The sequence below is a fragment of the Borostomias antarcticus genome, assembly GCF_949987555.1.
Source record: "Borostomias antarcticus genome assembly, chromosome: 22".
NCBI lineage: Eukaryota > Metazoa > Chordata > Actinopteri > Stomiiformes > Stomiidae > Borostomias > Borostomias antarcticus.
In genome coordinates, this window is record NC_140255.1 from 2960990 (window position 1) to 2985965 (window position 24976).

At 45.7% G+C, this 24976-nt stretch overlaps 1 protein-coding gene across 1 annotated transcript in view; it reads right to left on the reverse strand.

Annotated features, from left to right (window-relative positions):
• Positions 1-405: 405 nt before the first annotated feature.
• The window catches only part of fat4 (FAT atypical cadherin 4), a gene marked incomplete at both ends in the record, with an annotated part of 85525 nt that continues 60954 nt past the window's right edge, over positions 406-24976 (reverse strand). The window contains 11 exons of the mRNA XM_084456518.1: positions 406-2303; positions 3618-3879; positions 4867-5084; positions 5477-5601; positions 5973-6152; positions 6954-7039; positions 9584-9891; positions 10163-10267; positions 11591-15940; positions 16257-16507; positions 17597-17777. Coding sequence (XP_084312644.1) covers positions 406-2303; positions 3618-3879; positions 4867-5084; positions 5477-5601; positions 5973-6152; positions 6954-7039; positions 9584-9891; positions 10163-10267; positions 11591-15940; positions 16257-16507; positions 17597-17777 — 7964 coding nt within the window. The remainder of the gene's footprint in view (positions 2304-3617; positions 3880-4866; positions 5085-5476; positions 5602-5972; positions 6153-6953; positions 7040-9583; positions 9892-10162; positions 10268-11590; positions 15941-16256; positions 16508-17596; positions 17778-24976) is intronic.

Genomic DNA, 24976 nt, shown 5'->3' on the forward strand with positions numbered 1-24976 from the left:
GTGAATGTGACAGAAGTTTTGCAAAGGAGAGGCAATATTGGTAATAAAGAACAGACACATTAGATTAAGATTAAATGAATGGCGCTTTGCAGTCACCAAATTGAATTCAGACTTTGCCTTTTTTGTCCAAACAGTTCAGTGTTAATGGATACCTTATAATGAGGCCTCAAAGAGATGAATGCATGATTGTACAGTTTGAGGTATGGAAAAGACTGGCAAACTCTTTCAAAGGGACTAACTACACAAACATTTATTTTAAAGGTGTCTTTTTCTGCCTTACTGTGTCGAAGGTCGTCTTGTTTGAGCAAAGAAACAAATATTGCTAGTCCACGGTTCTCTGGTAATCAACATTGTCTTTGTTTTTTGAGAACATCACCATATAGTACAGGGTTGTTATAAATAGTCTCATACATATTGCTCGGCCTCTCCTTCATTTAGAATGGTCACTGACCCGTCTCCGCTGTTCATTTCAATGTCTTTCGCGGCTGCGTTCTCTGGAAGAAGGGCTAGGTCTTTGAACACGTCCACATAATGGCCAAAGCCTGGTCCCCAGTTCAAAAGGTTGTCCCAGTTGAAGCCCCCAGCTTGTTGTCCCAGTTTATGGGGCAAAGTGTAATGGTCGGTAGGGGGCATCTGGGCAGTACCTGGCCCCCCCTCAGCCCTCCGGCTGGAGTAGCGCCTCTGCTTGAGTCGGCCACCATAATCCTCATCGTCGGCGTCCGACTCATTGACCTGCGACAGCTTGGGCACCCGGGAGCTGTACGCCACCGGTTTCTCCCTGTCGTACTCCATCTCCGAGCAGGTGAACGAGTCGTGCGAGTCGCTCTCGGACGACGACTCCGGGGCCGGGATGCCGTCGGCCGGGTTGCGCACTCGCGAGAGCGGCCGGCGGCAGTCCTCCTCCGAGCTGGAGCGCCCATGGTCAGCGCTGCAGATGCTGGGGTTGCGCGGCCGCGGCGTGTTGAGACGCTCCACCTCCTCGATGGACAGACCCACGGGGGGTCCCGTCTCCAGGGGGATCTGCTCTATGGGCTGTTTGAGCCGGCTGGCCGGCCTGGAGCCATGCCCGTGGCCGGCCATGGTCTGGGGGCTCTTGCTGCGGCGCCCCAGCCGAGTGGCGTAGTTGAACATGGGCGCTGGCTGGCACGCCTCGCTGTGCAGGTCCAGGGGGCTGCCCTCCCGACGGGCCAGGTTGAGCTCCCTGGTTGGGGTGTTGCGGTAGAAAGACGGGGGCTTGGTGAACGGCGCCGGGCTGTGCCTGGAGAGGGGGTTGGGGGTCGGGCAGGCGGAGTGCGAATGGCTGAGAGGCGTGGATCTCAGAGCCTGGCTGTACTGGGGCTGGTAGGTGTAGCTGCTCGCCCCGAGGGGGAGTGGCGACTGCCGGGCGAAACCCAGAGGGCTGTGTCTCTGGATGGAGAACTTGGGGGTGTGGCTGCGGAACTGCTTGTAGTGCTGGATGATGTCGGCGTCGGAGGGCGCTATGCTGCTGGCGTTGTCGATGTCATAGTGCTCGATGTCGGGCTCTGGGCCGCTGCAGGGCGCACAGGGAGCACTGGGGACGGTCTCGTTGTTGTGGGGGATGTCTGTCTCATCGTAGATCAGATAAGGGTTCTCCCTCTCGATGATGTCCGGTTTGGGGTTTCCTTCCGGCTGCTTCCGTACCGCCATGTCATCACCATACGGCGGGATGTTATCGGGGTCATCGAACGCCACGTTCTCGCTCCCCTTCTTCTTTTTCTTCTTCTTCTCCTTGGGCTTCTTCTCCTCCTTTGGCACTTTGGTCTTGTTGCGGTCCTTGCAGTGGTTGCACAGGATCAGGCTCAGCACCACCAGAGCCAGAGCCGTGGCACAGCTGCCAACGATGGCCGGCACCGCCCAGATGGGCAGGATCATTTCATTGGTAGAGGGACGGGGGCTGCAGACAAAGCCTCCATTGGTGGCCGTCTTACAGATGGTGCCCTGAGGACACTGCACCCCCAGGCACGCCACCAGGGTCTCGCAGGTCCTGCCCGTGTAGGACTCGGAGCAGACGCAGGCGAAACCAGAACGAGGGTTGGGCACGCAGCTTCCTTGGTTCTGGCAGGGACTGGAGGCACAGTCGCCGGGCGGGACACACTGGTAGGTGTACCACTGGTTCACACACATCAGGCCGTCCCAGCAAGGGCTGCTCTCACACAGGTTGGGGCCCCTGCAGCCGATCTTGACAGACTGGCTAGTCTTCGATAGTGTGACCATGCTGTGCTCGCCGGTGAACGGAAGATTGTCCCCATTGTACTTCACATAGGCCAGGCAGCCATCGAAACCTGTGGAAGAATAAGAGGAAGAGCCGTTCAGATAAGACTGGAATGTGATCTGGGAGGAAACATCACAGTGGTCTGGAAGGCAATCGACAGACACAAGTCTGATGGCTTTTCAAAATGTGCCAAGACCTCTGGATCACTTCCTGGTAAATAAGAGGAACTGGAGGAATTTAGTTTTGCCAGATAACTGCCAAGACCTCAATGAAATTTCCTCAAGGAAAACACCTCGACAAATCACATTTTCAAACAGGTAAATAAATCATTGGCAAATTTGAAAGGTGGAATATGATTATTCTCTAAACATGGGAATTTTCTGCCAGACAATTCATCTTCAGAGTTATTATTGCTTTGAGATGTCCATCTGGAAGAAATGATTTGGTGACTAACTCAAACCTTGCTTTTGTATTGCACAACAACATTGCCTCACAGATATAAATACATGTTTATTGAATTTATCCCATTGTAAATGAAATCCATTTGTTTTCATTCATTAGCTCTTGCTTGGAGAATGCACACCCCAGCACAACTGTTTAGACATGCATTTTGAGCTAGGGTCTGTTCCTAAACTACTTGGCCCAGGTGAGGTCTTTGAGCTGGGGTTCGGTCGCTAAACTACTTGGCCCAGGTGAGGACAAAAATGGACCAGATAATCACTGTTCGACAAGGCAGCCTGCCTTTATTTTGAAAGATACCCTTAGCATTATTGTGTGAACGAGGCCAACAAATCATTCAAATTGCTTGTTTTTACCATATTAGTCCATGCTATTTCTTTCCCTCAAAAGGCTTGAATTTGCAGTGTTGTATGTCCTCCATCTGGAAGGCCTCTCTTTCACCTTACCAAAACTATTTCAAGTCAGAGTTGAGGAAATTCGCAATTCAGGCCTAACCCTAAACATGAGTCCATAGCAATAAGATGAAAACCTTCAAATTGTCAAAGGCAGAGCTCCCAGACCAAGTCAAGACACAATTAGTATGATCTTCTGGCCATGAATGATGCTAAAGCAAAGCAACTAGAGTCTCCTACTGTACATTGAAAGAAGTGATTGTGAATAAAACAAGTTTACTCCAGTTCCAGTGAGCAGTATTGGGACCACCACCAAATGAGGTGAGGTTAAAAAGAAGTCACCATATTTCTTCAGTGGAAAAGGTTGTATATGTCACCCCCCCCAGCAACTAGCAACACATACACACACACACACACACGCACACACACACACACACACACACACACACGCACACACACACACACACACACACACACACACACGCACACACACACACACACTGCATACACACTAAACACCAACGCTGTCTCACCTGCTGCAGATTTCTGCTGGGCGGCTGCAGATGGAACCCCTCCGAGGGACAGAGACAGGACGTTGAGACCCCCGAAGTCCTGGGTGGTGTGCTGGATGACCTTGAGGTGCGCCCCATCCAGGCGGAGGGCCGTGGCAGAGCCATTCTTGAGCAGCTGCAGGGTGTGCCACTGGCCGTCCGACAGCGCCATGTCGCCCAGGGTTCTTTCCACCTTGCCTCCCACGCCGGCGTCAGAGACGTAATGGACGTTCCCGTTCTTCAGCTGGGAGGGCAAAATCAAACAGTGAGCTAGGAGAATGGAAATAAACATACAAGATACTGTAGATAGATAAGAGAAATGCTCAACGTGTACGTAAATTGTGGTCTAGTGGAGCGTCTTATCTTCCTTATGTGTTCTCTATATCCATAAGAACCATAAGCAAAAGGTATGGATGCACTGTAATTAGTCCATTCTGTTGTTGGCTTGGAAAATGAATGATTGACTGAGCAGTAGGTATGGTAATCTCATATACATCCTTACATGGAAAAGTAATCTTATTTGAGTCTCCTTCAAAGAAAAAAAAAAGAAAAAAAGATGAGTACTTTTTGTTTAAATTGATTTAAAAGGCCCACAGAAATCTGGGAATATAAAAATCCCTGAAGCCAAAAACGTGGGGATCTGGATAACAAATTGAAGGGTTATATACTTTACATCTTGTTATTTATGTACAGTATATCCCCTCTCTTTTCCCCCCTTTAGATTGCATAGTACATACAATATTTTTCTTTGGGCTGTACATCTAGTTGTGGTGATTGGACTGGCCTGCTGCTCTGCTCAGCACCAGACAGCAGAAGCATGAGAGAGGCCCAGCATGACTGGTGCAGTCGGAGGTACCGGGGTAAAGAGGATGAATGAGACCTCGGGATCCTTTGGGCAGCTGCCCAGGATCAGTCAGATCCTTCAACCGAGGCACAGCGGAATGAAGGAGCCGTAATGGGAGGAGGTGATGGAGACACATTGCTTTGACTTGGGAGGGGCATGGTGTGTGTGTGTGTGTGTGTGCGTGTGCGTGTGTGTGTGTGTGTACAGTACTGTATGTGTACATATGTGTGTTGTGTGTGTGTGTGTTGCTGTGTACAGTACTGTACATGTACAGTATATATATATATATATATATATATATGTGTGTGTGTGTGTGTCTGTCTGTCTGTCTGTGTACAGTACATGTGTGTGTATGGATGTGTGCGTATGCTGCCTCCCTTATTGTACCTTCACTGTGGTGTAGTTGCTGCTCTCCTGTACATGCAGCAGAGTGCCGGTCTTGCTGCGCGTACGGAACTTGACCTCCAGGCTGCTGGGACCAGGGGGGTCAAGGGGCAGGCCCAGGAGGGCGTGGCGCAGCAGGAGGTCCCGTTTGGGGCTCTGTCTCATGGAGTAGTCGAGACGGCCGCTGCCATCCAGAGACAGAGCTGTGTCGGCTGTGATGTCTGTGAAAGAAGGATGGAAGATCATCAAATTTGTTCCAATATATTACCCGCCTACTAACAGCTGCTGTGCGAGAGTTTGCAAGAGCGGCAGTCATGACAGCCTAGAATAGAATAGTTCTTACAGTATCTTATCAGTACTAATCAGCTCCGCATTCCCTGTAGCCTTCAGCAACAAATTCTACTTAGTTGCATTTCTGCAAGTTTTGATTAGATGTTATGTCCCAATATGTGTCCTATGTCTTGATATCTATGTGTAAAATGGTTATGTAATACCCACCATGACCTGTGTTTCTTTTACATGGTGTGGCGTCCATATGAGTCATTTTCACATTCCTAAAAATATGTCTATGAAGAGAACGGACAGAGGAGATTTTTGCTTCAAAATCACTCACATTTCTCGCAGTACTTCCCAGTGAAGCCGTCCACGCACTGGCACTGCTGCCAGGACCAGTGGTCCAGGCAAGTGCCCCCGTGTCTGCAGGGGCTGGTAGTGCAGGCTCCCTCCAGCCTGGGGCATCTGCAGACAGACAGATATGCAGACAGGCACAAACATGGTCAGCCCCATAGTGGCGGAGGGCTGGGGTCCTCAAAAGGACACCCGGATAGGCCAGATTCCGCAGCAATACAAAACCCATAAAAGAAGCGAGGGAATTAGCATGTTAAAAGATCCGTCTTCGCCGCTATTCACAACCAAAGAATGAAACCGGCATTCTGTCTGCAATTCCAAAAATCTGCTATTTCTATAAAACGGGGTCTTCTTGGGGTATTCTTCAGAGGGCTGAGAGGACGAACGGATATCCAGCCGGGAAAGTTAAGGGGTAAGCGGAGATGGACAGTGGGACAGAGAGAGAGAGATGGAGTGATGAAGAAAAAGAGAAAGGACCAGACCTGTCAAGGATGCCACGCGATGCCAGTGCCTGACTCGGCTCCAGCGGGCGCCCGTTGACAGCGAACTCCATGATGCAGCCCACAAAGTCGTGGGTGGCGACCTGACCTCGGCGATGGAGGAGGGGCTCTATTGACCTGACGCCTCCCACCGAGAGCCTGTTGGGCTGCACGTCCAAGATCCTGCACGCACACACACACACACACGTGCACGCACACACACACACACACACATGTGCACGCACGCACACACACACGTGCACACACACACACACAAACACACACAGAAAGCCACCGCGGGTCAGTGCCTCTCACAACAATACTATGCAGGACCCTCCTCAAATAAACGTTGGGCAGAACTCCCCGGCCCATTCCTCATCTGCCAGATCACTATTTTACTCTCACACACACGCACATATACACACACACACACGCGCACACACACACACGCACGCACACACACACACATATACACACACACACGCGCACACACACGCACGCACACACACACATATACACATACACAAACACACACACACATACACAAACACACACACACAGATGGGCCAATGGGCCTCTCGGAATGCTTACACAAGGTGCTGCCATGATAAAGTTTACAGTCAGATAGTCATAAAAATAAGTTGATAAGAAAGCTTATTGGATTGGAAGAAGGCCCCTGGATTTCTCCAGGAAGAAACACTTTTTCCATGACTTTTACACTAACATGCCATTGACTTTCTATGCAGCCATATGAAGGCCCCCTACTGTATTGGTTCCAGTTAAATTCTTGCTACCGTCTATGAGGATTTTCAACACTGTCATCAGGATGTTGTGTCTTTGTTGAGACATGATGTTAAGACCCTCTCAACCCTGTTCCTAACCCGCTAACGGCCCCTAAACTAACAGGGAAGGTACATTAGCATAATTTTTCATGGTATAAGAACTCATTTGAATGCCACTCTACTGCATTGGCTTGGCTCTTACCAGTCTGTGTGCACGGCCACGTTGCTGACGGCACAGTAGGCTGGCTCCTGGTCGTCTCCACACACGTCCACGGTCAGGGACGCAGCCTGGGTCACGAGAGGAACAGAGACACACGTGTTATTCTCCTTTCAGAGTAAACACACAGACAGACATAAAGACACAGACACTACGTTAATGTGCCTAGTGCAGGAGCACACAGCACACAAACACACGTTGCACTTTTCTGATGACTATACCAGCACACACAGCGTCTTACTCAGATGAGCACTCACGTGCAATAAGCAGATACAATACAGGTACAGATAAAGTGGTTAAATGTGACCTTAAGGCCATTAACTTTAGAGAGAAACAATCCACAATGGAAATATCTCAACAGTTTTCTATAAGAAGATTCTTCACAATAACTTCATTCATTTCTTAATATACAAAAGTGTTTGTCTAATGTTCCCTTCGCCTCTTAAATCAAAGCCTCTGTTATTCCCTCTGTGATGTCTGAAAGTGTCTAAGGGTAGCTGGAAAACCACAAAGTCCGTGAACGTGTTGAAAACGCAAGGCCAGCCTGCTCCATCTACATATGGTCTTAGGTAAACATGGACTAGCCCTGTACGGATCATGAGCACAAATCATCCAGCACAGTCTCTCTCTCTCTCTCTCTCTCTCTCTCTCTCTCTCACACACACACACACACATACACACAAATAGACCATACGCACACATGCGCGCGCACACGCACATACACAGAAGCACACTAAATTACTAACACAGAGACCTACGGTTTATGAGGCAAAAAAAAACAAGGGAAATTTGTCGCCAGTATTGTTAGTGCTACAGTACACACCACAGCCATATGGGCATTTTATTAATGTATTTTCCTCAGATCAAAGCCCCTGCAGACAAACCACATCATACACATGCTGTCATGTGTCACACGTCTGAGTAAAAACGTTTGTTTGAGGAAACACCCTGGGAAATGAATACTGAATGTGACAAAAAAAGTTTTTTTTTTTTTTGTTAAAGTCCAGGAAGCAGGGTAAACACTCTGGGTGATGTCACACCATCTCAGGACGGACGAGCCACTGTACACAGCTGCCGCACGTGCATCCTCTCTCTGAACAAGCACTCGTCATTCAGGGCTCGACCAGCCGTTGATTTCGGTATGTTAAAACTGGAACGGAACGGAGGTGTGAAGGAAGCGTGTTCTATAAAAGATCTGGTCGGCTTGACGCTGAGCACTAAAGAAACATTCAGTTGGTTGATGAGCAAGCAGGGCAGGTGCAGATTCTGTTATGAAAAAATGATGTGTCCTAAAGTCCTCAATCGCACACTAACTCCATGCAGGACAATAGAAGGGCAAAAAAGAACAGAGAATTTCTTCTTTTTTTTTCAGTCATGGGTTTTTCAGAAATGTAATGGAATATGATTTATATTCTTGCTGTAATTCCACTATAATAGTAGATTACATACTACTAGTCTAAGGATTACAACTAGTCTGAGGATGACCAAACAGTATAATGACCTGTGGTCACAGTTTATTTTGATGGCCTCTACTGATCTACAGAAGCTCAAAACAAAGCATTGGCCTGACCTGCTGGTATCCTTTAACCGACAGTATTCCTCATTTCAGGATGACAATATAATGATGCCTGCTGATGATCCTCTCTCAGCAAACAATATGACTTTAGTGAGACGCCAGTATGCTAGTCTTTTTGTGTGTGTGCCCAGCGTTTGGCTACACGGGCTGTGGTTTTTGTCTGCTTTAGACATCTGCTCAAAATCCCAAAGTTCAGAAACTGAAAAAAATGCCTTCACATGTCCACCGAAATGACCCATATCACCTTCTCCAAACACACTGATCAGGTCTGCTCCACACAGCCCGAGGGAGTGGGCACTTCCGCCACAGCGCATGCATGCTTCCCCCTTATTCCTCAACTGGGTCAAGAACCCTAACATGGTAATTCCTCAACCTGCACATAGTATTTGCAGTACAGCATGAGGGCAGAATCGCCTTTCTCACTGCATGTTGTGTACATTTCCCTCCTGTCACTCTGCACTATCTCAAAGCTGACAATTTAACGATTTTACCAGTTTCCTATGAAATCCCAGTGCACGGTGGGAAATGACAGATTTGAAGTCCAGCAGGAGTTATGTTATAAAACTTGACAGGGGTGGGCGTTTTTCTCTCTCTCCACCAACGCAAAACTGGCAGAGGAACAACACGGATTCTGAATAAATGCACTGAATTTCAACTTTGGAGAGCTATTTTAGAGGACTGTATTGTAAATCACAACAAGCAATCAAACATAATTACTAACCATGAAAACCATGAGCAGAACTAGCAATGTGTGGGCAATTTAATTATCATCTGATGGCAATGCAAAAAGAATATAAAGCCACATTTGGACACAGCTTTCGTCTATAAAAACCCAGGATATCAGAACTCCTATTGAAAATATAAAACAGTACTCTATAGACATGTGGCAACATTACATTTTCCTTATTTTTTTCACAACCATGGGTCTATAAAACCATTAAGCCTGTCCATAAAATATATTTTCCAAGCGTTTATGAAGAACAAATAGAAAAATAGCATGGTAGAAGAGCAATTTTTCAGGCGTAAAATTGCCTCTTACCATTCCAGCTCTCCTTGCGATGACTGTGTGGAACTGTCCGTCCGAGACCTTTATCATGGTTATTAGCTTATAGGTCCCACTCCCCAAGTTAAAGGAGAAACGCATACGCCCCTCAAAGATCTCCAGAGCCAGGAATTCCGCCTTATCTCCGGTCTGGTTGTCATGGTTGTACATGAGGAGTGCATTGCTCTTTAGCGTGGCAAACTTAATGTAGATGTAGTTATTGTTGGGGTCCAGACTGGGAAACTCCATGTAGGAGAGCTCCTCGAAGCCGTAGCTGTTGAGCTCACAGTGTTTTCCGAAAACCCCTGAGAAGAGAAATGAATAATCAGGAATGAGACAGGATGAAGAGAATAATTTATCATCCCGCATCTACAATACATGTTGCCTATCAATAGCATAAGCAGATGTAGGACTCACATGCACAAAACAGTCACACAACATAGCACATGGAGACACTTACGGGTAACAACACAGTTATCGCACCAAGAATAGACCGTTATGGAACTGAATAATGTCATATTATCAGCTACAGTACCAGGGGTCAGCAACTGAACTCTCTGTCTGATAAATACTCACCAAATGGACAATGACAGTAATATCCATCCACTCGGTTCTGGCATGAGGCGCCATTAAAACAAGGGTTACACGCACAGTGATTGATGATGGAATCACACGTTTTGCCTGGGTTCACAAAACAACACAAATTAAAATGAATGGGGTGGCGGGTGACACAGGAAAACCTGGGGGGAACAGAGTTCATGCTAAAGGGGTTTTCCCCATAGCCCCAGTCAGAGGCATTTCATCACCCCAAACTTAAAGAAAACAAAGGTAGCCTCTCACACCTTGTAAATAAATGTAGGCTTCTATAAAAGTCACATACATGAGTGAAAATGTGTATACATTGTGATAATCCTTAAGGTTAAGGTATCACCGACTCCTCATTGATACTTGACGGCAATAACGAAATGATGGAAACTTGATGAGATGGAGCAGTCTTTGACGTGAGGACACATCACAATAGAAGAGAGACTAAACAAGATATGCATAGAGACAGTGACCGGCTGGATGATGTATTTTTACGTTCTGAATCCTGCACCATAGGATAACTAACATAATGGAAATAGATTATTTCACCCTAACCGGGCAGGGAAAACAGGAAGTGGAGAGTTCACAGTGGGGGCATGCAAACTACTGTAAGTCAATAGGTGCAATTCTTCAGGAGGGTCGTTTATCATGATGAAACGCAAAGGTTGGTGGTCATTTGTTACGGTCATAATAAAAACGGACAGTAATCACTTCAGTTGAGGCAAACAGTCTGGGCCCATTTGGAGATGTCTTTCAGATGCTACAACCCACAGCTGACCAAACAGACATGATTCAAACAAATGTTTTCATTAATGCGCCTCCATATGCACTCTCTTTATGAAGAGTAATATTATTGTATTAATCACACAATCAACTCAGGTTTTCACTCTCTTAGCAGAATGGCACGATTTATCTCAAATACTTTCACACAGCAAGAATGTGTAGTTCACAGAATAATATCTGTTCAAATGAGATTCAACTGAATATTATGAAATGCCTGAAACAAACTGCCGTCGTCTATACTAAAACTAAGGCCAATACTAGTCAGATCAAATATGCCTGATTAACAAGCAGAGCGAGAGTCGTGCAGAGGGAATATGACACCAGTGAAATGTGTGGAGTCTACACAGGCCCTGACTGTGATCAATATCATATCTTTTTTTTTTATTAACGTAAACAAGACAGGCTGATATGAATCACAACTGATACCCCCCAACTAGTTATCCAAAAACCAAACTGTTGGCATTCAAGCTTGTATGCTACGGTTGCACCTCTTGAAATCATTTAGAAGCAAATATTTTACTTGGACTTAAAGTGGGAGTTATGTGCAGTGTGTACAGTATACGCTGAGCCTAGCTGAGCATCTGTGCTTGTATATGCTCATAAAATCTAAATGATTGCTGAGGTTGTATACCATACCTGTAAAACCAGATTTGCAGAGGCAGTTGAAGCCACCGGGATAGTTCTGACACAGCGCCCCGTTCTTGCAGGGGCTGGAGAGGCATTCGTTGACGTCCCTCTCACAGGCCATGCCAGTGAATCCCTCAGGACAGGAGCAGGAGAAACCTCCCACCAGGTTGTGGCACGTCCCGCCGTTGTGGCAAGGGGAGGGCAGACACTCGTCAATGTCCGTCTCGCACAGAGCCCCAGCATAGCCGGGCCTGCAGCTGCAAGCGTAAGGTTGGAGAGGGTGGTTGGAGACCAGGATCACTGGGACGCTCTCCTCTGTCTTCATATCAGGCCCCACACTGAGACGCCTCTTGCAGCTGCCTCCATTCTGGCAAGGGTTACGTGTACAGGGGTCGTGGTCTACTGAGTCTATCTGCACCCCACTCTGCCGATGTAGAACATCTTTGATGCTCTGGAAGAAAGTGGCCACTCCACTGGGGTTGACGTACTGCCCGTGGCCTCGCTTTACCGCAGCCATCAGGAAGGTCTGGTTATTCAGCTCAAAGGCTCCGTAAAGCAGCACCCCTGTGCCTAGCCCCGCTAACTGTGAGTTGGCAATGCGCAAGAAGCTCAGGTAGTGATTGGTAAGGAAGCTCTGGACCCCCTGGGTTTTGAGACGGATGAGTATACTGTTGTCCACAGTGGCATTGTTGAACCCCATGAAGAGGACTCGGACACTACTGCTGACGATACCGTGGACGCCATCGCTGCTGCGGACAGCTAATTCGAAAGTTCCGTCTGTTGAGCGAGCCTTGGAGTTGAGGTCACAGGAGTCAGTTTGAATGCTGAACAGACTGGAGGAAGCAGGGGTCAAGGTGCAGTGGAAGGTGTCTTGAGTGTCAGGGTCTTGGGGCTTCACGACCCCAAGGAAACCTCCAGGGAACAAATTACCAAAATAGTGGACAAAGATCTCCACAGATCTGGGCTCTGAGGGGTTATCGTTCTGATCGTTGACCTTGACGTGGATGGTTCCAGTGGAGGACATCTGGGGGACACCAGAGTCCTTGATTACCACCGAGAGGTAGAAGTCACTGATCTGCTCCCTATCAATCTCCCGGCTGGTGGTCAGAACTCCAGCAGGGCTCAGGCTGAAGTAGCTGGTGGCGGAGCCAGTCTGGAGGAGGCTGTAAGAGAATGGACCCTGGTTGGGCGACAGATCTGGGTCGCTAGCGCTTAGAGTCTTGACTGTTACGCCAGCTTGCTGGTTCTCCATGACCTCTGCATTCACAGTTGTAAGAGTTGGACCGTTATCATTGATGTCTTCCAGACTCACGATCAGGGTAGCACTGCCAGTAGCAGGGGGTGACCCAGTGTCCACAGCAAGAAGGGTCAGGTTATACACGGGTGTGGTCTCCCTGTCTAGCACGGCTGCTATAGACACTTGGCCAGTCTGTGGATTTATGGTGAAAACATTTTTATCAGAATCACTGGAGATGGAGTAAGAGAACCGGCTCCAGCTTGGAACAGAATCAGAGTCCTCAGCGCTGACAAAGGTGACCAGACCACCAGGGGAGAGGCCCTCGCTAATCTGAACATCATAGAGCTCTTGGGTGAAGACAGGGGGATCATTGGCATCCAGAATTGTGATGTTCACAAATACCTCATCGATATCTGCTCCACGGATGCTTCCGGCATTCTTGGCAAGGACTTTCAAGGAGATCTTTTCTTCTTTCTCACGATCGAGAGGACCGATGACATAAATCTGACCTGTTTTCTTGTTGATGCCAAAGCCCTTCTTTCTGCTCTTCCCGAAAATGAGGTAGTAAACCACTCCATCATCTCCTTGGTCTCGGTCGCTGGCGAACACCTCTCCAACCACTGTACCTCTTGGAGCTGATTCAGTGACTTCAAAGTAGTACTGTTTAGAAACAAAGCGCGGCACGTATTCGTTGGCTCCCTTTAGCTGGATGTTTACATTGGCGAAGCTGCAGCGCTCTTCGTCTGGGACGTTAAAGGCCTTCACTGTTAAGTGGTAAACCTGCTTGGCCTCGTAATCCAAGAAACCCTGGGTGGTGATGATGCCAGTGTTTGGATCAATAACAAAGAGGTCACTGTCTGATGACTGGATCACGTAAGCCATAACTGCATATGCCCCTGAATCTGTGTCTGCGGCATTCATTTTGACCACAGTGGTGCCACTGGGAACATTCTCCTGTACGACTGGGAAATACTCATCTGGATCGAACACAGGCGGGTTGTCATTCACGTCCGTGACGTAGATTGTGACAGTGACATAGCTGGTCTTTGAGATCCAGCCCCCATCCCTGGCAGTCACTCTAAGCTCATGCCTTTGCTGCTCTTCATAGTCCAGAGACTGGGCCAGAGATAAGACTCCTGTTTTGCTGTTGATTGCAAACAGGCCCTTGTCATTGCCTGAAGTGATGTTATATGTGATAAAGCCGTTCATCTCTTTGTCTTTGTCCCTGGCAGACAGTGTTCTAATGGCAGTCCCCACAGCGAGGCTCTCAGGGATGGTAGCAGTTACTTGGCTTTGGGAGAACTCAGGTGTGTGGTGGTTCTCCTCAGTCACTGCCACTCGCACTGCTGTTCTAGCAGATAAAGGAGGGTTCCCTTTGTCTCTGGCTGTGACGTCAATGACAAATATTTTATTCATATCTGAGGTGAGAGAGGAGGCAACAGTAATCCAACCACTCTGCTTATCCAGCTTGAACTTGCTAGAACTATTCCCTCCAGATTTTATGTATTCTACCTCTGAGTTCAGACCAAAGTCTTTTTTGTCATGAGCTATCACCCTAATGAGTTTGGTGCCAACCTTGACACTTTTAGTGACAGGAGTAAAGTAGCTGGGGGATTCAAACGTTGGTGGATTGTCATTACTGTCCACAATGTTTACAATAACTGTGGTCTCGCTCATCATGGGCTTTGTTCCACGGTCTGAAGCAGTGACTATGAAGCTCTGGCGATTAATGTTAATGCTGACAGCACCAGTAGAGTTTTGATACTTAAGCTGTTGCTTGACAAAGATTTCTCCAGAGCTTGAATTGATTCTGAAGTATTCTGACTGGGATCTGATGAAATAGAATATTTTGCCATTGAAGCCCTCGTCAGGATCTGTTGCTGATACTTGAGTGACAAGTGACCCCATCTCTGTAAGCTCAGGGTAGTCCAGGTAATATGATGGCCGACTGAATCTGGGGGCATTATCATTGATATCGGTTACAAATATTGTGACATCAGTGCTAACTGTCCAGCCAGAATCATGAGCAGAAACTTTGGCAATGTAATGGTCAGTGTCCTCCCTATTCAGAGGTCGACTGATAGTTATGTCTCCTGTATTGGGATTGATTTGGAATGGAAGACTTGTGTCTGTGATTGAGTAGCGGCTAATGGCGTTAGCACCTGCATCTTCGTCTGTAGTCGTTACCCTGGTGACAGTGTATCCCACAGGGGCGTTCTCAGGCACAGTAGCACTAAAGATCTTCGAGAACCTCGGTGCGTTATCGTTTACATCCAGCACGTTGATGAGAACTTTGACAGCATTGCTTTTAGGAGGGGAACCACGGTCGGTGGCTTTCACCTTCAGAGCATACTGAGCTACCTTTTCCCTGTCTAGAGGCCTGGTGGTCCGAATTTCACCCGTGGCCCGGTTGACGCTGAAACTATTCTCCTTGTTTCCATCAATGATGGCATACTCCAACTGGCCATTGGGTCCACTGTCCTGATCAACTGCAGACACAATGAGCACTGGTTGAGGGGACAGGTTCTCCAGTATCTCTGCATGGAAGGGCTCTTTGTCAAACACTGGGTGATTGTCGTTCACATCCATCACGGTTATTTCCACTTTCTCATATGCAGAATAGGGGGGGAAGCCCTGGTCCCTGGCCTCGATCCAGAGAACATATTTTTGAATATTTTCATAATCCAGGGAATGACTGATTGACAGCTCCCCAGTCAGCTGATTGATATGAAAGGCATTATCCAGGTTGCCGCTAGCGATGTAGTAGGATAGTGACCCACTCCGTGTTGATGACCCAGTCACTTTGGTAACAACAGTGTTTGTGGGTTGGCTTTCAGGGAATGTGAAACTGGTATCCTTCAGTTTTATGACAGGGAAGTCACCCCCTGTCACAAATCGGACGGTGACAGTGGTAGTATCCGTTTTGGGGTTGGTTCCTCCGTCTTTCACCCGGACTGTGAGGGTCACCTCGGAACTTCCAGTCAGCTTCTCATTGGCTGTGATGGCCCCCCTGACAGGGTCAATCTTGAACCTCTCAGAGTTGCGGCCGGTTAGAGAGTAATGGAGTTGAGCATTGGAGCCTGCATCTTCATCAGTCACTGTCACAGCAAAGACCAGGGACCCTTTAAACACAAAATACACAATACATTAAAATGTGAATACATTTGATTAGCCTCATTACATTGGAATGTAACATCAAAGTTAATAATTCATCAATATATAGAGCATCTTTCTTCTTGGACAGTATATCATCATACTGTACATGTTTAATCAAGTGTACACATTATATATTTGAAAATAAAATAAATATTTCTAGATATGAGTGAATTAAATCAAAAGGGCCTTTTCATCAAATTAACTTAAAACTGAACTTGACCTGTCAACCAAGCTATCAAACAGTACAAAACTGTACTGTCGTCTGAATATGAATGCTCAAACCTGCTGACGTGGAGGCGGGGATGTGTGTGACATAGGGGTGGTGGTGGAAGCGAGGAGGGTTGTCGTTGATGTCAGCCACCGCCACAGACACGGTGGCGGAGCTAGACAGGCCCAGCGGCTGCCCCCCGTCTGTGGCGACTACCAGGAGTTGGTAGCTGCCCCGGGACTCACGGTCCAGCAGGGAGCTGGTGATGATCTGTCCTGTGGCCGGGTTGATGGAGAACTGACCATTACCTCCTGTCAGGCTGTAACTGTGAGAGAAAATAAGAGGAAACCAGGTGTGTAAAGGAAGACAGTATGGGTTCAAATGAAAAGGAAAGTTGAGTGTTCAATCAATTTACTCAACATGTATGACAATGCAGCATAATATCACAATGCATGCCACCAGGAACAAGGCCTGCTACATGACTTCAGCATTATGTGCCTAGTTTGAAAGTCCTCTATCAGTGTTGTCGAATCTATCCTATGGAGGGCACTGTTTCAAGCTTTAAAATAAGTTAAGAGTGTATTTATTTTAAAGGCACACATATAGCATTACTTCATATTCTTGTGATGCATTTTTGAAGACAACATGCTGGTATCATCGGTCAAAAGGAATCAACCACTTTTTGAGGCATCCATCCTCATGTTCTATCAAAGACACTCATCATGCCATTTCCTTCACTGTTGTTTCTTTCCAGAAGTTGCTCTACACTGAGGTCTACGGTTGGAGACACCCCAGAATTCTTTATGGCCAGAGAGACATACTTTTTTGGTTTCCAAAGAGGATCACATTTCACTCTACTTTTCAGAAGTTTCCAGTAAGGCCCAGACACAAATGTGTACTGACATACAAGTACACACCAGCGCATATTTTGAAAAGGCTTAATACAATAGCATTCCCTCCTGAAACTGGCAACAAATTAGGGAACAAAGTGTGAACACAGACAACAACAACAAAGCTGTCCACAGGCGATTGGAGTTCAAATACTGACCAGCAGCAGAAGTAAAGGGCCTAATTTAATGAGCTGTGAGATTTGAAAGTAATAACCGATGGCAACCTGCTCTGCTCTCCATTAAGGCCCTGAAAACGTGGAACCCCCGATGAGCGCTACCAGTTCTGTCGTAAACAATTAACATCCTCATTATGATATTTTGGGAGAAAAAGGAACGTGTTGCTGTCTTCCACTAGGCCTCTCCAGGGGGGGTACCAGGCCGAAGGGAGGGCGAACGGGGGTCAGATCTCAGTCAAATGTCCGGCTTCAGAGAGGGACAAGAGACCCACAGGAACACCACCCCTTCCATGGTCTCATAGTGGATGGAAGATTGAGTGGGTGTCGAGGGTCTGGACTGTACAGTACCTTATCACCCCGTTGAGGCCCACGTCTGCGTCAGAGCTGTTGACCAGGAGGACGTCAGTGCCGGTGGGCGCGTCCTCTGGGATGGTGGTGTGGAAGGTGGAGGAGGTGAACACTGGGACATTGTCGTTGACGTCGTCCACCAGGACCGAGACGGTTCCTGTTCCACTCAGGGCTGGTGAGCCTGGAGACGGATGGAGAGAAAGAAAGAGAGGGAATGAGAGAACATCAAAGAACAAAAGAGGAAAGAGAGTGCCTTCTGTATTTGACATACGCAGGGAGAAAAGCAAACCAATACAGTTCAATTTGAGTATACAGTAGTTATTCCACGAGTACAGACTTTCATTTTGTTTTGCAAGATGACTTATTGTTCTTGACTTATCATTTGCAGGAGGATACATGTTGAAGCAATTCATATTCCTGTGAGGACCCAACCGCAATATCCCTGCATTTATTCCTGCAAACGTCTCTGGTCACCAGTTTGGTTTGCCTAGCCGTACTACCACATCAACACACAACACATCAAAAGAGTTCAATAACTCTGAAATACAATCTTCGTATGTCCTTCCCGTGGTCTAGGATACGATAGATTTTAATCTCATTGCTGAGGTAGAGTATCTATTTTAGGGCATATACTGTAGTGAGTTGCTCTGTGGAATTCGAGAGAACAGAAATGCTATTTTCAGCGAAAATCGAGCCATTTCTCCCCAAGCGAGTGACGAAACAAGGCCCTCTGGGCCCTGAGGGATGGATTTAAATCAATAGCAGATGAAAACGAACTGCAATGCAGAAAACCCAACCATTTTAAACATCTGCTCACTCTTGTTGCCCTTCAAGAACCCCCTTGCGATGGCAGATTTAATGTACAGTAAATAGTTACCAACAAATTTGCAGCTTATGCTCTGTCTATTCAGCCATTAATACTGTAACATCAAATTATTGAACCTGTGTTCATTGGGAGATTAATACGAATTATAATTATAATAATATGGAATATTTGTAGAGCGGCTTTGAGAATCACTCCAGATTTAGAGCTGTGCTTAATCAGAACAAACAGAAAGTCAAGGTTCTCTGGCAGAGGGACACCATGAGTCTCTTTTGATTCATAAAGATCAGGATATTTTGATTTGTAAAGATCAGGTTAATAAAAAAAACGTGCTGATTATCACCCGCATGTAAAAAACAGTAATTTGCTCATTTGGATAACACAAGGAATGTAGTTTGGTGAACAGCCTTATATTTACCACTGAGTGGTAACCCAGGTAACCCAGGCTGGTGATGATCAAGAAGAGGGGATGTCTATCTACTGTTACCTTCTCATTCATAATAGTTGATATTACTGTTATTGATTGGGGGAGGTGGTTTGAACTCTACCTCCCCAGGATGCTGAAGGTTGCTTAAGGAGAGGAACCGTTACTTTTCAAATATGCATGTGATTGTCTGAGTTCCCTTTGGATTTATACCTGTATACTTAGTCATGACCTCCATGCAGCTGTTTTGATCAGGTGTGTAGATGTTTACACACATTTACTTAGACTACTTCCAACTGCTCAAACAACATCGCATTCCGGGGGAGAATACATGATACACAAGAAAAGTAAACAAGCTCGTTCCAAAAAACACCAGACCACAAAACTGTAATTCTTGGTGGTGGGGAGTCATGGAGGAGATGAGTGTGCTTGTTGAACTCTAGAAAATAAGTTTTTAGAATCCCATGTTTATTACCAAATATAGGCATTGTTCATTTTCAGAATGATCATATTTCTATAATCACAAAGGGAATGTTTTGATTAAAGGGTAGAGGGTTTGGAAATTATATGACATTCTTTCACTATATTCTGAAACTCTTTATAGAAAACAAAACTCTTTAAATATTCCCCCTATGAGATATAAAACAGCTGTCTATAGTAAAGTTTGTTTATTATTATAATCATAACAATAGTATCATAATGACTGGTTACATAATTCAGGATGTAGTGGTCAAACACATGCAGTGTCCAGACATCCAAATGTACTCAATAGTGTTCAGATGTAATGACGTTCACATTATGCCCGTCTCCTCAGTTGCATCCCATGTCCGAAAGCACAACGTGACGGGATTGTGCGTGAGTCATCATTTGGGTTGTTATGGAAGCAGATTACACAGGCCTCCCGCCACTTGCAGACTGATCCTCTTAATTGAGGCACAGTCCATGTCAAGAGAGTGTCTGTAGCAGTTTAAGTTAGCGAGTGCTGAGCTACTGTTTCCAGGCAAGCTCTGTTTGATAGACAACAACTCCTAAGAGCTTTGTGCCTGTGTTGTGTCAAGGATGTTCTGGGCAGTGAAGCTACACAGATAAGTTGCTTTTAAAAACCAACTGTGTTGGTCTCCTGGAGTCGACTCGGCGAAGCACAGATATTGGCCAATAGTAATTCTGTTCTCAAAAGCCAATGGGGTGCAACTGTATTTTCCTGCACTTGAATTGCCCTGTGTGTTACTCATAATAGAGCCAGCGTGTTTCAATAGCATTGTCCCCCCTTCTGAAAAACGGAAGTCACTGCATTTGGAGCGGCACATTGTTATGTTTTTCGCAGGATACATTTGGGCCCCCGTCCAGACGTTTCACTATTGAGGAGGATGTGATGTCACAACCTGTTTACTTGCTAGAGTGAGGCTATGGCCTTCAACACTGTCGCCGTCCCCCACCGCTCCAAAACCAGAGCAGTTCTGCACTTGTGCGACCCTTGACCCCATGCCAAGCACGCCGCCACCAGCCCATCAGGGATGGGCGCTGAGGGACAGACACTGTTACCCTAGCTAATCCTCAGTAAGCCCCGAGGAAGCCCACCCCCCGCCCCCTAGCCCTAAACCCCCACAACCCCCACAACCCCTCCACCCCCAGCACTCCTCACGCTGACCCTGAACCTGGACTGAACCCTCTCTTGTTGACAGGCGAGGGTTTAAACAAGGCATTTCTCACATCTTTGGAGGTGTATCGCTCTTCCAGCGCCATGCTCTGAGGCTGTGTGGCTACCCCTCCTGGGGGTCATCCATGTCCCGAAGCTCCCAGCAGCTGTCTCTAAGACCTGCTGTCTAACGTGTAAATAGTTTGGATCTATCTTGTTACATTGCATGGCCTGACAGATATAGATGTCAGGTAACACAATCTTTTAGCAGGTATGCCAATGTATGTAGATGGACGTTGTGACACAGTTGGTTAAAGTGAAATGTTCCATAGAATCTACAGTGAAAGACAAACTATTACTGGTACAGTCAGGCCATGTGATGTAACAAGATAGTTCCAACCTGCTAACACGCTGTATTATCCACTAAACTGGCAACACGTTATTAATCCACTACTAGTGTATTATTGCCATACTGTAGTTGACTGAATATATTGGATGTTGATGACATCATTATGGCATGATCTCAGCAGGGCGGTCGCTGTTGAAAATGCCGGCATATCCTTCAAGCATTCTCCACTGGAATCCGGCCATGCTACTCTAGATGAGTGTCAAGGTCAATGATTTAGCAGATGAAAGCTACAGCGGGTGCCACCACTTCTGAGCTGCAGTACAGTACTGCTCAAGACAGCGGACAATATGGTAGACGGCTATGCATAAGTTTGGCAGCATAGAAATATGACTACAGCATGACGAATGACAGAATCGTGCCATGGAAAGAGAGCTGCTGGTGGAAATTGGCAGTGGGGAGTAGGCAGCACCAGTGGCAGACATGCCTTGTGGTTGAGAAGTATTGTTTTCATAGGCAAAACCAACCTGTTCCCAGACAGTTTATTTTTTCCCTTTCTGCTGCACCAGCGGTTCTGTATATTCAACACTATTTATGAGTTGAGGTGTGAAACCACACCATGTTCTTTCCCTTCATGTCTGGTGATATCCAAGTTAATTAGCTTATTAAATTAGCTTATTAAAGCTTATTAGATTAAATAGTTCAATAAGAGGAGGACACTGTCAGATGTGACCTACTGTAAAACAAAATACATTATTCTCACTTATTCTATTAAGAGATCAGGGCTGGAATTGCACCCACAGAGGTGTTATTTACAATTCATCATCTTGACGAAAGCGTACATCTAGGACTATAAGCACTTGGCCAGATACAGTACGTAAAACTGTCAGATCCTGTATCTGAATGTACTGAAGCATGCTCCAGTAAAATGATCATATTTAGGGGTTATCATAACCATTTACTCTCACTCAGAATGATCAACAGCAACATTAGCAGATAAATTGTATAACATTTGTTATAGTTTTGGACTTTGTTATAGTTACACAAGATGTTTTGCAAGGAAATGCCAATCATCGCTCACAAACAGACACATAGCGTATGTACTCAATAAAAATGTCTCTGAGATTATATATTATATTGTCTAATTGGGTTTGGTCTAAGAAATGTGCTCTTTCAATCAGCAAAGAAAATATTTGATCTCCTGGTACCTCGTATCCGAAACAAGATTAGCCCAAGAGACTTACTGGAAGGAGCCGGAATGGTGTGATGCATGTTGAGCTCAGGATCCTGTCCATAGCCTTTTCTCCACCATTATTTTTTTGGGTGCATTTTCCTAGGGAATACTTCAGACTGTTGGTATTCAGATGTGATCAGCAACCATTAAAGATTGGGGTGAAAAGACAACTGCAGAGACACTGCGTCATGACAACCCATACGACACAAAGAAACCTGACACCACAGAGAAATAGCTTACTTTAAATCACTAACGTAAGGATTCCTGACTTTAATTCAATCATAAAAGTGAAACTACTTATCTAAACATAATGCATTCCCATTGGCTTTCAAAATGACACAATATGGACAGCTGGGACCAAAACATCACCCTCTATTTGATATTTTTAAATTATCCAAAAGAGCAATGGAGGGGCAATGGTCGTGAGAACGATCTGCAATGTTCTCTCCTACAGTAATATGCAATTACTGCATTTCAGTGGGACGCCTTAACATTTGGTTTCAGTGGGATCATGGCATGAGAGAGTGGGAGAACCCCGAGTAACCTCAAAACAACTGTACCCATAATAACAAACTCTCAAGACTCGCTTGAGTGGAGATGACCATCTGCTTCCCTCTGCTCCATCTTACATGCACACACAGACAGTTCCCCCTGTAAGCCGGCCATAAGCCCTCGTCAGAAAGCATTGTCTAGTATTTACGGCCCAGTCTAAGCACCTTATTCGTGTACATTACCAGTGGACAAATCACATTAGGAGAGGTGGCATAACCGTACTCCCATAGCCAAAGAGGATATACATGCAGTACATATGTAATTACAATTAAACTGTTAAAATGTGTTTTGTAGATGGTGTGCTACATTTGGAGCTGGTGTGCTACAGAAGCAAAACAGACATGTAGGAGGTGGAATCAATTTGGAGGACATCCCCTCCAAGAGTCAGAGTGACCTCTTCGTTGCTCAGTCTAAGCTGAGCTAAGATCTCGGTTTGGGTGTCTTTGCAGGCATAAGGGATAATCTCTTCCTTCAATATTATTGACTGCTATGCTGTTCAGTAGAGTTGGAATGAATTGAATTGTACGTCCTGATCAGTAAGAAGAATTGCAGGATGTCCAAACACAGAGGTTCATTAAAGTTGGAAGCCCTGGACAGGTTGACTTAGAGAAGACGGATGAATGTGTAAATTTATGAGACAGCCCATCTGTAGCCCAAGCTTAAGGCTAAACGGTTAATTACAGTTTATGGACTGCGGCTAGATTGTGTTCTTTAGGGACAGCGTAAATAAAACACATCATTACTCAGGATGAATTGGCCGCCATCGCCAAGAAATTGACATTTTTCTCCCTCTGAGAACCTGTTGCTTTGCGACAAAGCTCCTTTTAATGCGCCTCCATCCAACACCACTGAATGGCCATGGTGAGGCTGAGAGCAGGGAGAGAGCCCTCCCACCACAGGCTTTGCCAAACATAATCAAGTAAACAGAGGTTTTCACACAGATAATGAAAGAGAGAATGAAAAGGATATCTCAGCCCTAAACAGAACACCCACTCCCCCCCCCCCCCCCCAAAAAATAAAAAATAAAAATAAGAATAAAAAAAATAAAATATATATATATATATATATATATTATTGACCTTGACACTCATCTAGAGTACAGTATATATATATATATTTTTTTATTTATTTTTTTATTTATTATTATTACTCAATGTTATATACTGTAGCTTTCCATTTATTTATGGAGTGCTGTGTCTGAATGTTTTTACATATTTTCCCCTCATATTATGTTACGGATAGGCTTTGGCAGTTTACAGTCAGACAGGAAAAGTCAGTTCACAGACAAACTGCCCTTTTCTCTAACTCTAGAGCACATACTGGCTTTTATGAAGCGATTTGCCTTTTGTGCTTTTATTAAAATGGTGCTTTTATTTTGCTGAGCTGTTCGATGGTTCCGAAATCTGCCAAACAGTAGACTGAGGATTCATAAAAGATTATTTTCCATATCCGGTATTGAAACATTGTTGTACAGTACAGTCTGCAACAGCCTGCAACCAATGCAAAGGGTTGAAATCATACAGTACACACAAGCAATACGAAGAGTGAAAACAACTGACAAAGAGCTGGTTGTGTCCTACACTGCACTGTATGTGTACCAGTATGTGCTTGTTGGCATGCACATTTTCTAATTTTGGCAGAAAAAACTTGTTTTGAGTGAATTGCTCATTTGAGATTTAGTGCAAGCGTGTTCGTGATGTCCTCACTGATGAAGAAACCCTAGGAGGCCGATTGAGAGACTATCATTTTCAAAAGCCTATATCTCTCCTGGCTGCCACAAAGCACTAATCATCCCAACTCCATCCACACCACCTTTTAAAACACTCTTAATAGATAGTTAAGCTATTTACACAAACATTAACTTCCAGCAATTGTTACATGAATCAAAATCCTGGAGTGGAAAAAGAGGGATTGGAAAGAAAGGGAAAAAGGGTGAGCCCAATTTGTTACCCCGCAATTTTTCAGGAGTTGATCTAGAATGTTACAGGTCTGTTAAAGTTCATTTGAGGAACCTGATATTTTATTTGGCTTCGTCTTGCGTTGCCACTAGACTGGGGCTGGTTGAAACCTGCTGAAACGGACCCCATTAAAGATTTATTGTAGCAAGCATTGGACAGTGATCTACCAAGACACTGGCCATGCTATAACACTACTTATCTAGCCTTCATTAGCTGAACTTTCCATTTTGCTAATTCTGAAGCTCCAAACTATAACATGACCTGGTAAGGTGAGAAACATTTCCCCCAGCTCCTTTTAGAAAAACGCACAGAGGCACCTACAGGACAAAGATTGACAGATCCTATTCAGTCACCCAAAGAGACGAATGCAGTTCTGGAAATACTTCAAAAACCTGGGTGGGTTTACA